This window comes from Eupeodes corollae, chromosome 2, assembly GCF_945859685.1.
Source record: "Eupeodes corollae chromosome 2, idEupCoro1.1, whole genome shotgun sequence".
Classification (NCBI taxonomy): Eukaryota; Metazoa; Arthropoda; class Insecta; order Diptera; family Syrphidae; genus Eupeodes; species Eupeodes corollae.
In genome coordinates, this window is record NC_079148.1 from 29,279,292 (window position 1) to 29,296,391 (window position 17,100).

A 17,100-nucleotide genomic window follows, 5' to 3' on the forward strand; every position below is an offset into this window, starting at 1 on the left:
TTTGAAAATTGTGGGCGAGCTTAAGAGTTTTAACGTCAAAATGAGTTCTTTTTGACGTTTCAACTAAAGGGGTCTAGATTTAGCTTTTGAGTACACATACAATTATAACTACTTTTCATGATTTTAAGCCTTTTGATTGGTCTCATTCTAAAAAGTTTTTCTTGGTAAATAAAGAAGTGTGAAAGTAAAAATGTCAAAACCCATCCCATAACTTTCACTTGATTGTGTACTTTTTTATGTCTAAATAAATGTTCATTATTCATCACAATTCAATTAGAAGTTCCAGTTGTTAACTTTAAAACCATCCAACACAAAATCCAATAAAAACCAAAATTCCCAAAATTTTCACCAACACTTACAAGTTCTTCCAACAACCATAATAAATAAATTAAGTTCATCTAATTATGGACCGGCTGCACTTACTCATGTATCAAGTACCTTACAAATGTCGGCAAAGTAAAAAATAAAGCTACAAAAATCGTTCGCTCATGATTCATCTTTCGGTGTGCACCAGAATTGGCTGGTTATTCTACCGCAACCGCAAGGTGTCATCAGAACTGAAACTGAAAAATTAAAAATCCAAAAAATAATATAAGGTATATATAAAATGTCTACCGTGCTAGGTATAAAGATTTTTTTCTCAGTTTAGTTATACGCAGACAGTCGTTCCGGGTGGATTGTGATTTAGTTTATCATTTTTTTTAATTTGTTTAACAATAAAAAAAGATTTTAAATTATAAAGCGCGGTGGCGGTAATGCTGGTTTTGATTTCCTTAACGCAAAACTATGGGATAGACTTTTTAAAGTGATAATCAAAATAAAACAAAAGGTTGATTTTTTTTTAAAGTTTGTTATTTTTGAATTTTACGTTATTCAAAAACTAAAAAAAATGCTTTCAATATTTTAAAAACGTGTATTGGTTAAAAATGGAACAAATTTAATTTTTGTGCGATTTTTTAGAACCCTAAAAACGTATTTACTTTGTTTGAAATTTTGCGCTCTTATTGTTGTTGAAATACGAGGAATCTGAGTAAACATTTTCAGTTGGGTTTTAATCTTTAAGGAAAAGGTTTAAACAAAGAAGTGATTTCTAGACTGCGTATTAATAAAATAATTTAAAGAATAATTAAGTCACATGTACTTTATTCACTTTATCTACATGTTCTGATAAAAAGTTTATTGCACTCTTTTTTTTTGTTTGTTTATGACTGTGACTGTGATTGAGAAATAATAAATTTTAAAATTGTATACTCTTCAAATACGGAATATTTTTTAAAACAATTATTAATATATGTAGGCAAACAGAAATTGTTATTTGCGTGTATTTTATATTTTATAGTCAAGACATTTGAATTTAAAGTCAGGCTTTTATCCAATGGTAACCATCCAAGTGGGTGTAAGTTAATTGAGTCACAAAGTAAATAATCTCTTTTGTCTGGACTTTTTATTTGTTACCAAAAACTTTTTGTCATCCTCCAACAATGGTTAAATACAATAGCCGTTAGTAACAATGGCTAAATTTTAATGGGAAAATATTAAATGAGATTACAATATTTATTGAAAAAACTGACAATTTTTTTTAACAAATCTTAAATGTTCATAATTATCCAAAGTTCCACCCAATAATTCAGAAATTTCGAGAACCAGTATTAAATTTTTAGCACATTTACCTTAAAGAAAATAAAAGATTAAAAATGTGTAGTAAATTTCTTTATAGTAAACTTGTCAGTTGGATATCTTCATTCACAATGTTTTATTTACATATATTAAATAATATTGTACAAATCTAAGTTTTATTATGATTGATTATACTATTACTCTAATCCAGAAGTGAAAAGCTTACTAAAAGATAAGAGATTAAAGATGAATTTTATTAGATTGTTTTGGAATATTTAGTACTTTTCCGAAACTTGTTTTCAAAGTTTTTATGTTTATTTTTTTTTTAAAAGATTTTAATGACAAATTTTATCAAAAATTAAAGTGTACAGTGTCTGCAAATAATGTTTTTGTTTTTGATGTGACATAGGGAGGTTTTGAATAAAAACAATGGTGCACAAGGTTTTCATCATACTTGACACTAAAGCGGACGTTAAAAGTGCGTAAAGCATTTCTGTTTCAATCGTTTTTTTTTTTTTAAGTTAAAGTTAGTTAGTTTTTTATTTCTATTCGGCCAAAATATTAAAGTAATTTGACTTTCGACTTTTGATAAAGAATTTCTGTCGAATTTCGAAACAACAATTGGTACCATACTTTGTACTAAAATTTGAATTTTTTTTTGTGAAACAATTTTTTGAAAATTCTTTATTACCTTGTGCTTAAAAGCATTTTAATACTATCTAAAACATTTATTACAATATTTTTATAATAAATCAAAAATAAACACTACCGTTTTTAAAACTGCAACAAAATTTATTTTATAAAACAGAATATTGTAAGATCTTTTATTTTTCCTACCTTACGCAATTAAAAATTTGAATATTTTCAATTTTTTGGATTGAAAAATAAAAACAAATTTCTTGACATTGTTTGTCCAACATCATTGTTTTTTTTTCGTTGAAGTGTTTATTTAAAAGTCACTCAATTAGTGTTATAATTTAGTTAAGTATTGTAGTCCTTTATAAAGCCTTCATGTTACAGAAAACTGTAGTGTATTTGTGAGCTATTTTAGTGAAACGTTTCTAATTAAAAAAGTGTCGCGCTAGTTCTGATGTTTTGATTTGGTTCCAGTAAGAGTTGTGAAAGTCATATTTAGAATACAAAATAGAAAACTAAGCTATTCCAAGTGAATCTGGTATTATACAACAAAAACATAATTTTGGAAATACTTTTGACAGTAAAATCTGAGTTGACAGTAAAAAACATTGCAGCCAAACGTCAAATTGACAGTTTTATTTTATATTCAATTTTGCTAGGAGTCCTAGTCCTAGTCCTTTTTTTTCTAGATTAGCTTGAGTTGAATACTCAAGAGTTAAATTTTAAACTTTTATCCAGAAAATAGACATTTATTGATTCTTAAACGAAATTTCAACGAATCCTTTTTTTGCCAAGTTTATAAGATATTTTGTATGTGGCCATCACATACTTATAGCTAACACAGAAAATACCAATTTATCATATTTCATTGCTCAGTTTCTAGTTATCTTAGATGATTTTTTTCTGCATCAATTTAATGAGGTAAAGGTTATCTTTGCTCTTATGAACTTTATCAAGGTTTTCATTGAACCCTTTGAGTTACTATCCATGACCTACGACGACGACAAAAATCTGTTCGTTTTCGTATAACAAAATAAAAATAAACTATAACACAATATACAAACAAATCAAAAACTGATAACAATAATAATTATTTCTTTATCAAAAATCGAAATTGTAACAACAATAAAAAACATTATAAAATATATATACCTTCTTCTATACTATATAGTAATTGATCAAAACATCCGAATAAAAAAATATCAAGGTCATTTAATTTATACGTCAATGCACTCATATAAAGTTAATGTTCAACGAAATATCAGTAACTTACTATACTAATATACTAAGAAGACACTGAATAAAATGTTTTCATAAAAGACAAAGAAGTAGTGGTCTAGAGAATAAAAGTACTCGCAAAAAAGATTAATTTTCTAGGAGTTTCTTTATTCTTAAAGAATAAAAGAATTTGATAATTTCTAGATTCACAAGTTGGAAATAAATTATTTTTTGCTGTAATATAAAAAAATTCAAGTTTTCATAAGAAAAATAATTATTTCTGAGAAGTTTTTTAATTCATCCACCAAGATTTAAATTCTTGTGTATGTCTTTTTTTTACATACGAATGAAATCAAATTAGATGAACATGAAGTTTTATTTCCAAATACCTTGATAAACTGAAAAAATGCACTCTATATAACCCCCCAGTACCAAACTTTCCAAAACAACTATTTTTCTCCACTCAAATTAAGCGGAACCTACAACTTACCATATCATACATTTTTATTTACTCTTTTAACATTACCAAATATGGCAAACCTGTCTTTTACCTCTTTCAAAAAACATGGAACTAAAGTCAGTGTAGCTGTCAAATATACCTTAAAATTTTTTTAAACTTAGAGAAGTTTATAAGAAAAAATAACTCTATATCTAAATTAATTCATTTATAGACAAGATAAGTAAAACTTAAAGTTAAGCATTTTATTAGGGTTGTAGATCAAAAATATATCAACTTATTTTACCCAAGGGAACATGAAGGAGGTTAAAATCAGTATTGTGACAGATTTAATTTATAATTTAGCAAAAAAAAAGTTTATGATGTATTTTTTAATTACAAATTAATTCTCCACATCTATTAGTTCTTTTGAATAAAAGATGCGACTTTTCTTGACTTTTGTCATTAAATTCTTATAAAATTTGCTTAATTTTTCTCAAAAATGTTTCAAAAGAAAAAGAAAATACTCTTTTTTTCCCTAAACGTGTGACAGTTAAAATTTAATAAAGTAGATTAATGTAAACATAATTTATCTAAATACTTTAGGCATGTTCCTACTAAAATATTAGCATACAAAAATGTTTTCCAACATGTATAGATAAATTTTAATTTTATTAAAATTCAAGCTGAAACAATACAAACAATAAATGAATAAGTGCAATTGAAAAAAACCTTTCAATGTCGAAAATGTTTACATTAGTTAGATAATGAACATTTTGGTATTCCCCTTTCTTAAGATTAATAATGTTTTTTTTTTTTTTGAGTGTAAAAAGGTTTATATATTCCTACTATCTCAAAAAAATCAGTTTAAAATAAGTGAAATTTAATTTCACTATCGTGAAAGCCGGTAGTCGTTTTGGTTCTTTTTTTTAAATTATTATTAATACTTATATATATTTTCAACAATAAGCACGCATTTAAAATAAAAAGTATTATAAAATTACTTAAAACTTCTAGATATAATAAAACTGATACAAAATCTTATTAAAATGAGAATTCATTTATCAGCCGATATGATTGCAAGTTCGCCAATTGATCCAAGGTATGTTTATTTTTTGTTTGTTTGTTTACGTTTTATATATTTTTTAAATATATTTTACAAATTCTTTTTATAGAATTTAATAACCTTATCTTTAAAATGTCAAAAGCTTATCTGGTCAATTGCATTTTCTTTACATTGTTTTCATTAATAAATTTAAGTTTCCTTACAAAATATTTTGTAAATGGTTGTTTCCTTTTAAGAAAGTTACCTACGAGATTTCATATTAATGACATTTTTAAACAGTTTTGTTGTTTTTTTTGTTTATATATTTTATTAAGTAAATATTTAAATATTTACAATATTTGTAGGTATTACTGGTAGATCAATAACCCTAAGATATTTTGTTTTTGAAACGTAGTAAAATTCTGTGAATCGCTTTTGTTTCGGAGTTTTGACATTGAAAGAATGTTTGGATTCTTTAATTCGGAGAAGAGAAAACAAAAGTGTCTATTTGATTATAAATAAATGTTTATTAAAATTTTATTTTGTTGGGATTTTGAGGTTTGCATTTAAAAAAAAAAACACACAAACCTTAAGAAAAAGCATTCTGGATGTGTTTAATAATTTAACAAATTGAATATTTGAGACTTATTTTTTTTTTAATTTTGTAGAAGCCTGTCTTTACGTCTGAATATTTTCACATTGACGAAAATGATCGTTAGTTCAGAGAAACTTTAAAGTTGTCAAGTTTCAATTAGCAAACAATTTATATGATTTCCTTTTAATTTTTGTGAACGTAAAATAATTGTTAGGTTCAGCCAACATACATAGTGATTAGAACATAAGGTATTTAAGTTTATAGTTCCTAATTCAGAAATATCGCCACCAAATTAAGGATATTTCTCTTAACATGTGAATGGAAAGAAAGCCAAGAAAAATATTTTGTATCAGGCATTCTTGAGTTAAAATATCAACTGACTCTTAACAAAAGCCGAACTTTATTTCTATGTTATTTATTTATTTTTTGAATAGCTAAGCATAGAAGATTAAAAAGGTAGAAAAAAAAAGGTAGTACCGTGTAAATTGTTATGTTTTCTGACAAAGTTTACCAATCGTATTAACAGACAATATTTATTGAAATTTGGGTCTTGTTTTTAAATAAAAAACTGAATTGGAAACGCATTGTATAGGAAAGAGTCAAAAAAGCTACTGTAGCTCCATTTTCATGCAAAAAAACTATTGGTTATAAATTGCGCTAAAACCCAAAATCACGCATTGGCTATACACATCGGTAATCAGACCGATTTTAATGTACGGTGTGGCAGTATGGTGGACTGTTTTAGACAAAAAAAATAGATAAAATCGAACGTTCAGCTTGCCTATGTATAAGCGGATTGCTTCGCACGACCCCATCTGCGGCACAGGAAACCTTACTCTATCAAACACCTCTGACATAATTAGCAAACAAATAGCTGCAGGCTCTGCTATTTGCCCCAAAGCTTCGTCGCAGTGGATTAACAACTCTCAATTTCTCTCATTCCGCCTTCTCAATCATTGTAGCGTGTTCCAGGTGGAACTTTTTACGAAAAAAGAAGTCTTGTCCTAGCTTAAAGAAAACGTGATATCAACACCTGATATCCGTATTTTCTCAGATAGTTAGGCCGCTATAAAATCTCTGAAGTCTGTCTCTAAAAACTCTATAACTGTCCATAAGTGAGTTTTGCAGAAGCTGTATGGACGAGGAAGAGAATGCCCTGCTCTAGCTCAAAAACACAAGAATTACCTAGAAGAATTCTTCTTTAACAATCTAAACGATCTAAACCATATCAGCATAATCAGCCTCCCATGTTTCGTAAGGGACTCAAACTGATTCCATTGAGTTTAGGAGGAAGCCTCAAGATTCATGTGAAATCACAATTAATAAAATAAGTTTGTCCGTTTTGCATCATGGACAACCACTTTAACCTAACCTAAGCTATTGACATTTATTTGAATATTGTCAGCTTGTTGGCAGCGATTGACAGAGCACTATTTTATGTGACAATATTGTGAGATCTTTTCTTAAAAAAGTCTATGCTACACGAGGGTAGTCCCAGAAGTATCCGACCTAACAAAGAAACACACAAAAAATTTTTGGAAAATATCTGTATTTATCTACATTCGCCCATGTTCCGAATTTTGATCGAAAGTGAATTGCAATCACTTTTCAATTTTACGTGAAATGAAATTGCATGTTCTTCTATTCGATCGATTTCGAAATTGCTTCGACCTGTCAGAACTGAAGGATCATACATTTTTATTTCGTTTCTGAAGTAAAATGTTTGCTGTTATAAAATGTAATATTATAAAAAAGTAAGCAGTATTCAAGAGAACAAATAAGAAGACGAATTTTCAGAGACAAATAAAATATATTGGATTTATCTGACACAATGTAAATGTGTGAATTGTTATGATAAATAAAGTAACTTTAGATTAATCAAAGACGCTTTTTTATGTGTTCCAAGGGAAATAGAACCTTTTATAATACCTTCATCGTTTCTTTCAATTCAAAAACTTGCTGCAACCCTCCTATTCCTAGCAAAAGGAAGCTATCAAAGATCAACTCACAGAAATAAAAAATGCGATTTGAATGCGTTCAAAAAATGGAACAAACTGAAATACAGAACATCCATTTGCATGTTCGAAAATCAAATTCACGATAGCGAATTGTGGAACACCCAAATTCACTTTCGCAAAGCGTATTCACAATAAGTGAAGTGCAGAACACGGGCAATAATTTGCTCTCAGCTCAATACACTCTTCCAAGCTACTCGTATGTTGAATATCTTCGATACCCTGTTTATAGTATGAAGTGTCGTGCTCCTCAAAGTACCCATCAAGCGCAGACTCCAACTCTTTATTGTTGGCAAATCTTTTACTAACGAGCCATTTTTTCAAGTTTGAAAACAGAAAATAATCCAATGGAGTTAAATCTGGTGAATAGGTTGTGTGAGGAAGCAATTTAAACGTTTACTTTTGCGGGTGTGTATACTGGGGCATTGTCTTGATGAAAAAAAAACAAATGCGGTCGTTTTTTCTTGATTTCGTCACTCAGACACTGCAATAAAGTTGCAAAATACTCGCCCTTGCTTGTTTTTTCTTTCTGAAGAAAATCAATGGAAATTATCCCTCGGGCATCCCAAAAACCTACGCCACGACTGATCGTCTTCGCCTTTTATGTAGCAGATTCTCCACTTTCATTCCATTGATTTGACTGTTTCTTCGTCTCAGATATGAAGTGATGGACCCATGTTTCATCCATGATTATGAACCGATACAGGACAATGCTAATTGTTGTGAAAATTCGCCAACCAGTCGATTAAAAAATCTTGGCGACATTGTTTTTGTTCCATTGTGAATAATCATAGCACCTATCTTACGTTTTTTTCTAGCAACATTTTTAGTCAATATGCAATGTACAGCACTTTTTGAAATACCTACACATGTCTGCTAGCTTGCGCACTTTCTGCCACCGGTCCTCTAATACTATTTTGTCGATTTTCTTCACCATTTTTAGAGTGTTTACCTCATTTCGTCGAACACTGCATTGTTCGTCTTGTCAGCTCGTACTAATTCATTTAAACTCAGTCACCTAATGTTTGACTGTTGTAAACGAAGGAACAGACTTTCCTCAGAGTAAAATCTAGCTCTGCTTTGGTATTTGTTGGACTGAGGTCTTTGAAATGAAAGTAATGTATGAATGTTTACAAATTCACTGAGAGCGTTCACTAGTGTATTGATAGCTGCCAAACAAATACTGAACAACGTAGCGTAATAAACTTAAGCTTTTTAAAGTTGGTACTGTCCACCATAGTCATTCATTCAAACAACAACCTCCATCATCTTTACGTTAGGTCGGGTACTAGTTTCAGTCAAATATCTCTCAAAATGTAATCCATCTTTTAAAATTGGGAACGTGAATAATACTAACAGTTTCTATTGGTTTTAATTTCTTTTATGAATAAAATTTCGGTAACAGATTTTTGAAGAAGCCTTGAAAAGGTAGCCACATCAAAAATGTTGTTAATAGTTTTTTATTGGTAAGTTTTGATTACAATTAAACAAAAATGTGGCGAGCGACTGGGATCGCTCTTGCTTAAAGGCCCAACTATAATAGACTTAACCGAGCTTAAGCCAATTATAACGCAAGAGCCGTTTAAATGGCTCGAGCTTAAGCAAATGTCAAATTTGCTTAAGTTACTTGAATCCATTATGTTTTGACGATAACTTCTGATAACTTTTCGTTCGGTTTTGCCACTAGCTTACTTTCGGTTAAGTCTATTATAGTTGGGCCATAAGTGTGCTTAAGTTAACGAAACTGATAAAAATTGAACGAAACGGAGCTACTCTCCATTATGTTCACTCGTATTGAGATTCTTTGTATTCGCACGTTTACTTAGGCGCGCATATGCTAGCTTATGCCTATTATAGTTGGGCCTTAAGTGTGAGTGTACATAGAAACCAAGTTCAGTTCAACAAAAATGACATTTCAGTACCAATGTAAGTTAGGGCTGTCATGGCACTGGTCTGGGGTGTAATCCCTGCATAGTGCATATGATACCTTGAAGCTATTTTCACGGGTATTAACTCATTCGAGAAATTGACAAATCCTCCAAGTAATTGTTTGTAATTCTCTGTAGGTCTTCTCCATTCCAGAGATATTTGCTAGTACTCAGGAATAGTTGAGAAATGTTAGTCACTAGGCCTCTAAATTTTGTTTGTTTAACTAATTCCAAAATTATTTTCATAAAAAGTCTCATTTTCAAATTTGATTTCTTCATTAGATTTATCTTTTTTTCATGTTGTCTTTACTGAAATAATTTCTCAAATAAATCGTATTTACGGATTTCTTGCATTAATGACAACTTGTCCAGAAAAACATCAAAACTAATTGCAATTTTCTTTATCTGGACGAACTGACCCCCCCAGGCCTTTGTAGATAATGATTTCAAAATGCGACTATATCAGCAAAATTTACCTAACCAGATTCAGAAACCTGATCCCTGTTTACTCTGTTCGTATAGTAAACAACTTCACATTTATAATATTTATACATTATGTAGATTATCAGCTTGTACATTCTTCTATAGTAAGAGCGACAATAATATTGCATTATAAAAAAGCATAACAATTTGTCAATATAAATATAAATTAACTGATAAATTTCATTTTCATTCTAGAATGGTGATCCATCAGCAAAGTCCAGGCCAACAACGGCCCATAGTCGACCTTTTAGTGGCATTGATTGCAGTTCCCATTCTCATAATGTGTGCGCTGCAGTTGGAGAAGCACATGCAGGGTCGATGGGAAGAAAGTTCAGAAACACGATGGCTAGTTTTTGCCCTTGGAGTCAGTATGCTGCTGATAAGTGTACTAATATGCGGCTATGTCACTCACCGCATGGGTGTCTGCATGTGGACTGGACCACTTGAAGATTCCTCTTCTGGATTTTCAACAAACAACACCGATAACAATAATATACAACACGTGAGTATACAGAATGAAGATATTTTTAAAGTTCATTTTATACTAAAGTATCTTTTTTTAAAATTTTGATCCCAACAGATTAACTCTCAAAATGACATTCTTCGAATTGTGGATTCACTGCCGCCAAGCTATGAGAGTGTGGTCAAATGTGATATCCCACCTCCAGCTTATGATTGTGTGATTGTAAATATGGAGCAATGCAAGGAGGAAGAAGCCAATCGAAAGACGACGACGACGACAGCGACGTCTCCACCACAGGGAGTCGGTTCGTTGCACATGTGAAAAGGGTGCATTAAACAAATCCTGCCAAAAACATAAACAAAAACAAAACGGATATTGATGCCTTTAAAATAACTTCCTGTTTTGAATTAGTATTTTTATTTATTTGTAATTTTTCTTACAAATAAATTTTAAATGTGTATAAATGAAATAGTGTGAATGTGAACGAGAAAGAATGATTGTGATATTGCAAGTTGTGAGTGTTTGTTGTTAAATATTAATATTAAATATTATAGTTACCTACATAATATACTTAAGAATTTAGGTGAGAATGCTGTGAATATTTAATTTAATTTTCTACTTACTTAATGTGTAAATATGAGTCTCCTGTATTTTCTTTTATATGTCTAAATCTAGTCTGAGTTTTTTTTTTTAAATTAGTTGAATAAGTTAGTATTTAATGTATCTGAGCCAAAAAATAAAATGAATTTTATAAATTTTAAACTAAAAATTGATACAATTGCCTTTTGTTTATCTAATCTATACATTTATATATATAAAAAAGTCGTGTAAGTTAGACTAGAATTGTTGTACCGATATGGCTCAAAATTGTTGGGTAGGTAGTTTAGAGCCAGGAGAATGGACCTAGGATACTGTTTATCCCGTTCTACAGCGTTCGCGTGTGACTTGACAAAAAACGTCAGTTGAACTGTCGCAACAAAAGTGAAAAGAATGGATTTCGTTCTCGGCAACAGCTGGATTGTTTCATATTCGCCACTTATTTCTTAAACGCTCAAGCCACATTGTAACGTTGAGTACTGCAATTCAGTAAAGTTCACAAAATACTCTATATACTAAATATGGCGGTTTTTGGATTGCAATCCTCAAATACCAACGATGAAATTTCACGCTATCAAGTTGGTCGTTATGTGAACTGTAATTAAATGATTTGACGTATATTCGCATTTATTATTCAAAAACGTCATCCTACTATTGTAAATTTGGCGGTGTATATTTAGGGTAAATTTCACGGCACGAAAGCTATGCAACTCGCTATAACACCTCCACAAACTGCATTGAACATTTTCTTTGCAATCTGCCAAAGCGATCCGTTTGCACAAACTTTGCTTTACTCGGAAATACCAAAGACGAAAGCAAGGCGATGCGGTTTCTGGGTACCCGGATGTGCGTTTTACTGATGCTTTTGGTTGTAAGTAAACAGTTCATCCAAAGAATGATGAATGTTTCTATTTGCGGTTGTTGCTGACAAATGAGTGTGGGCCAACTTCATTTGAGACACTACGGACTGTTGATGGTGTAATATTCCCAACATATCGTGCTGCATGTGAACAACTGAACTTATCAGAAAACGATACTCATTTGGGTATGACAATCGCTGAAGCCATTATGTCTGCATCTGCAAGTTAGATTCGCACGTTATGTTTTACAAGACAAAGAGTTAAAAAAGACTATTAAAACTAATAAAAATATTTTATATAACATAAGAACATCTTTGAAAATTTTCTTACATTCTCTTTACGAAAATTCTTTGCAATCCTTCAATATAAATACAAATCAATATGGCTATACCAAACTTATAATCCTGAATAACTGAATATATGTAAGTCATATCTTCCTTAGAGATTTTAACTCTTCATAGGCTAGCGGAATTATTTAATAAAGAAACAGTGTTTTTCTTCGACGTCCTTAACCCAAATTGAATGTAGTTCTGATTTAACAGGAATTTGGCAATGCTCATCTTTCTTTCATTAAAGATTACACTAATAGCAATTTGCAAGCTTCCGCGGCGAAATCCAAAGGAGATTGACGTACAAGCATCTCCCACATGAATTGCAAATTCGGTCAGATAGAAAACACGAAACACTTCATCGTAATATATCCAGTTTTGAAAACGATAAAAATACAAGTCTGAAGAAACCTATCCAAATACTACTTAACTGCTATTATATCAAAAGTGCAGTCAAGTCCACGCAACAAATTATAAACGAAGACTTTAATTACCAAACATAACGTAAGCTATTTACGACATAAAAGCCATTTGTACAATACCATTCACATTCTGCTACTATTACTTTTTAAAGCAATTTTTGTTCGAAAAACAAACGTTTTCAGATAAGTTCAAATTTGCTGTGTAAATGTCGTGGCGAATTAAAACAAGTTGTTCTATATTTTGAATATAATTTGGCTCTTTAACGAACTTAGCGGCATCTAGTTGTGATTTTGTATATGAAAACCATGGTTTTCATCCTTACATAGGAAAGGTTTATGCAAAGAATATTCCACATGTAGCAAAGTTATAAACCACAAAGAATATTTTCGCCGTAAAATATTTGTCTTAGCATGGACAAAAACCAGTAAGTTAAGATGATTTTTCAAATAAACCTTTAGGGCGACCACATTCCGCATTATTGGCGTTGGTGTCGCGGAGTGGAGAGATTTGAGGTAGAGAGAAGAAAATATTATTTTCATTTCCATAAGCAGCCAGCCGAATAAAGCCTAGTACATACTTCCTCGTGAAGTGAACGTTCGCCAGTGGAGAAAGTGAACTTTTGACATTGCTCACTGGTACACACTTGTGAGTACACGTTGTGAACATGCGGAAACCAAATGTCAAAGCTTCACCAACAGTTCCCGTACATTTTGCACGTGAATTGCCCGTGAACGAAAACTCTCCACTTTGTTCTCCACTCAGCTTCACGAGCAAGTTCACGGGTGAACCAAAAACTGAAATTTGTATGGGTTCACGAGATGGTTCACAAGTATGTACTAGGCTTAAGGGAGATAACTAATTTACCAGCCAAAATAACAACAAAATGTTTTTCAGTATAGTTTTCAATTTTCGATTAAGCTTAAAAGGAATATCAAATGATTATAACCAATTTAAAACTTAATTTGGAAAACCATGGGTCTAAAATTAAATTACAAATAATTACATTATACATATGTATTTCGTTAGCCTATAAAGAATACTCACCTATGGCCAATCTTTAAACAAAGATTTTTTCTTCAAAAAACAAATCTTAAGATTTGACAAAGAAAATTGATTTGATTTGACCGATGTGTTAGCTTACAATGTTTTTGTTCAAATAAATCTATTGTTTATTTTATTTTAGAATTGGATTTTCAATCCAATTATCAATTTGTTTGATTTATTTTTATTTATAAAAATAAAAGTCTCTTTTCTGAATCTTCAAACTATTGGAGCGTATGTTTCTTTGTTTAAATATATAGCAACTTTGAACAGGTTATGGGCCCAATCTATAATAAAGTTAATTGAGTAAGGGAAATTGGAGACATATTAAAATTTATTGAAAAAAGCTGAATATTTTCGCAGAGTTCGAAAAAATGGAAGACCTTTGGCACTGCGACTAATATAACAATGGTACAAGACCGGATTCGATGAAAGTGACGAAAGACAGAGCGAAAGTAATTCTGCTGATTGAGCTAATAAACATCGCCCATGTTCAGTATGCAAAAGAATCTGGAACGGACTTTTGGGGATTCAGAACTGACACACAGAGTTGGAATTTCGCGACCTTTAAGAACTACATGATTGGATGTTAGTAATTCTGTCAGATCTACGTAACCACAGATTGAGATCAGTGGTAATGGAGTTGAGTGACTTATGGGTTGTGAATTTGCTGCTTGCTGGATGATAATGGGCCTTGAGAGTTCAGGTATTCCCATAACAGTAGATGCTATCAAAAGAAACCACTTCAAGATGCTAAAACGAGTGAGTCGAGTGCAGCGTTCTTTGGTAAACGAAAGCCAACAAAAAGTCATGTGGACTAAGGTGCTACGAATGTCGAGATTCTGGTCATATTTCTCGGAACTGCCCAACGAAAAATTTAATCAACATTGATTCTAAACCAAAATCACAATCGAAGACACATAGTTTGTATATGGCTTTTACGGCTAACGCAGGAAACGATGATTGTTTCATGCATTTTGCAGAACCAGCTAAGGGAGAGGCAATACAAATGCAAAAAGATCTCCCATATTTTAAAACGCAATTACAAATAAATAATTGTTACCAATATATTCGAGTGGAATATCAATTTTTATTTGTATTGTAGTATTTTTTTGCTAGATTTTTAGTTTTTGGAATTTATATCTGCCACTCAAAATGTGATGATTTTTAACTGTTAGACTCCGATGGTGTTATTACCTGTGAAGTAAAAAGTCGATACTCTACTGGTTCTCGAATGATCGACGAAAAAAGGTATCCCGAACGACCAGATGTTAGATTCACCAAATCGATTGCAATAACTTCCTATGGCAAGTTTAAAACAAACATTTGCATTAGGTTAGGTTGGAGTAGCTGTCCAGATGTCATTGACGCACGTAGACCTCAAGGGTCCATTGTGATACCAAATCAAATGGGGTGGCGCAACAGTCCGTTGTGAACCAGGGCCTAGTAACTTACAACTCTCAACCATTCCTGTGGGCGACTATTGTTGTCAGAAATGGAAGGGACCAACAATTTTATGCCGAATCCGAAGGGCTAGTTTGAGAAAGCACTTTTTTCATGACAAGAATTACTCTTGAAGGATTTGTCAATTCCCGCGAAAATTATTTTTTTTTTTTAAATTAGGGTGACACAGGCAGGGATTGAACCCAAGACCCCTTGCATGACAGTCTAACGCACTTTATTTTTTTTTTTAAATTCATTTTTATTAATTCATTCTTAAACCTATCTTAAAGCTAGACAAAAATTCATAAAACTAGCCTAATTATCCATAACTTACAACTAACTTAATGGTCCCATACAAACACTCTAAGTTAAACTATAACACTTAAAACTAATGCCTTTCGGCCCTAAGATCTATTTTACTACAGTCCAACGCACTATCCATCATGCCACGGGTACTACCCATTGTGATACCACTAATGAGGTTACTCATGGGAGAGTAATGAACTTTTAATAAAGTTAGATACATGTTTTGTGTAAATCGTTGCCAGTTCACTGGTATTATCAAAGAAGGGATTACCGAGAAAGTTATTCCTTCTAATGGAGAGTGCTGGACATGTACATAAAAGGTGTTGGACTGTTTCCTTTTCCTCTTCGTCCATGCAGCTTCTACAAAATTCATTTATGTAGACCCCTTGCCTCAAAGCATGTCTTCCTATTAGGCAGTGTCCTGTTATTACTCCAATTGTAGAGCTTATACTTTGTCTGCTCAGGGATATCAAGCCTTTTGACCGTTTTAAGTCTATGCTAGGCCATATTTGCGTGGTTGGTAGGCAGGTGGTACTCTGTGACTATCTAGCATTTGTTGATTCTAGACCATATTGCTTGAGAAGATATTTGCATGTAGCAAGTGGTGTTCCTATGTTATGTTATGTTTTTGTCCAACCTTAGGCAGAAGTGTTCCGTTTTTGGCGAGCTTATCGGCTTTGCAATTTCCCGGAATGTCTCTGTGGCCCGGCACCCAAATGAAGTGAATGTTAAACTGTTCCGTCATCTCATTCAGAGATGATTGACAATCGTGGACTGTTCGAGAGTTTGTGGAGACAGACGCGAGAGATCGGTCTTTAAACCGTCTGTATAGAAGTGTGCACCCATCTTGTCCAGTGCTGTCTACCATACGACAGCTCCATAAATGAGTATCGGTCTGATTACCGAAGTGTATATCCAGTGGGTTATTTTTGGGAAGAAGCCCCATTTTTATCCTATCGCCTTTTTACAATTAAAAAGCTCTACAGTAGCCTTTTTTACTCTTTCATCAATATTTGCCTTCCAATTTAGTTTTTTGTCTAAAATGAGGCCTAAATATTTAGCTTGGTCGGAAAAGCTTAATGGTATTCCTCTAATCTTAGGTGGGCTAATCTGAGGAATTTTATATCTTCTCGAAAAGAGTATTAATTCTGTTTTATGTGAATTGACGTCCAAGCCACATTAAATCATTTGCATGCAAATTGATAACAGTCCCAATATATGTTTAGACTTTTAATAATTCTATATACAGCGATAGTGTCAATATTTGTATGTGTAGGTTAAAATTCCAAAGTTTATATACAATTTGTCAATAAGCCGATTCATAATGAGTCACTTTTGAAACTGTTTTTGAAATTATTTAAAACTATACGTTCTAACAAATGCATTGATATTTTTATTTATAAAACACACTAAAAAAACGTTAACAACTTTTCAATCACAGTTTCCATTTTGTAGCTTATCAACAAGAGTTTATACAATCAATTGAAAAGATGAAATTCATTTATCGAGGACATACAGTCGTTCATTTTCAAATTGCTCATCAACAATTTCATGAAAAGAATACACTCAAAAAAAAAAAACTGGTACCGGTGACCAGATTTCCCGCTAAATTTATCCAGAAAAAGTGGTTTTTAGATTCCTACCAGGCGTCTTGGTAAAATTTTC

The 17,100-nt window shown here is 31.7% G+C and overlaps 1 protein-coding gene across 4 annotated transcripts in view; it reads left to right on the forward strand.

The window, feature by feature from the left end:
• Window positions 1-11,186, forward strand: part of LOC129947928 (uncharacterized) — a 32,885-nt gene extending 21,699 nt beyond the window's left edge. The window contains exons 1-4 of one of the 4 annotated variants that reach the window (XM_056058694.1): window positions 641-829; window positions 4,925-5,009; window positions 10,169-10,475; window positions 10,554-11,186. In XM_056058694.1, the coding sequence (XP_055914669.1) occupies window positions 4,957-5,009; window positions 10,169-10,475; window positions 10,554-10,757 (564 nt within the window). In that variant the 5' untranslated portion in view covers window positions 641-829; window positions 4,925-4,956 and the 3' untranslated portion in view covers window positions 10,758-11,186. Of the gene's footprint in view, window positions 1-640; window positions 830-4,924; window positions 5,010-10,168; window positions 10,476-10,553 lie in introns of those variants that run through there. The other 3 variants (XM_056058695.1, XM_056058696.1, XM_056058697.1) reach the window with 3 other exon arrangements.
• The last annotated feature ends 5,914 nt before the right edge of the window (window positions 11,187-17,100 follow it).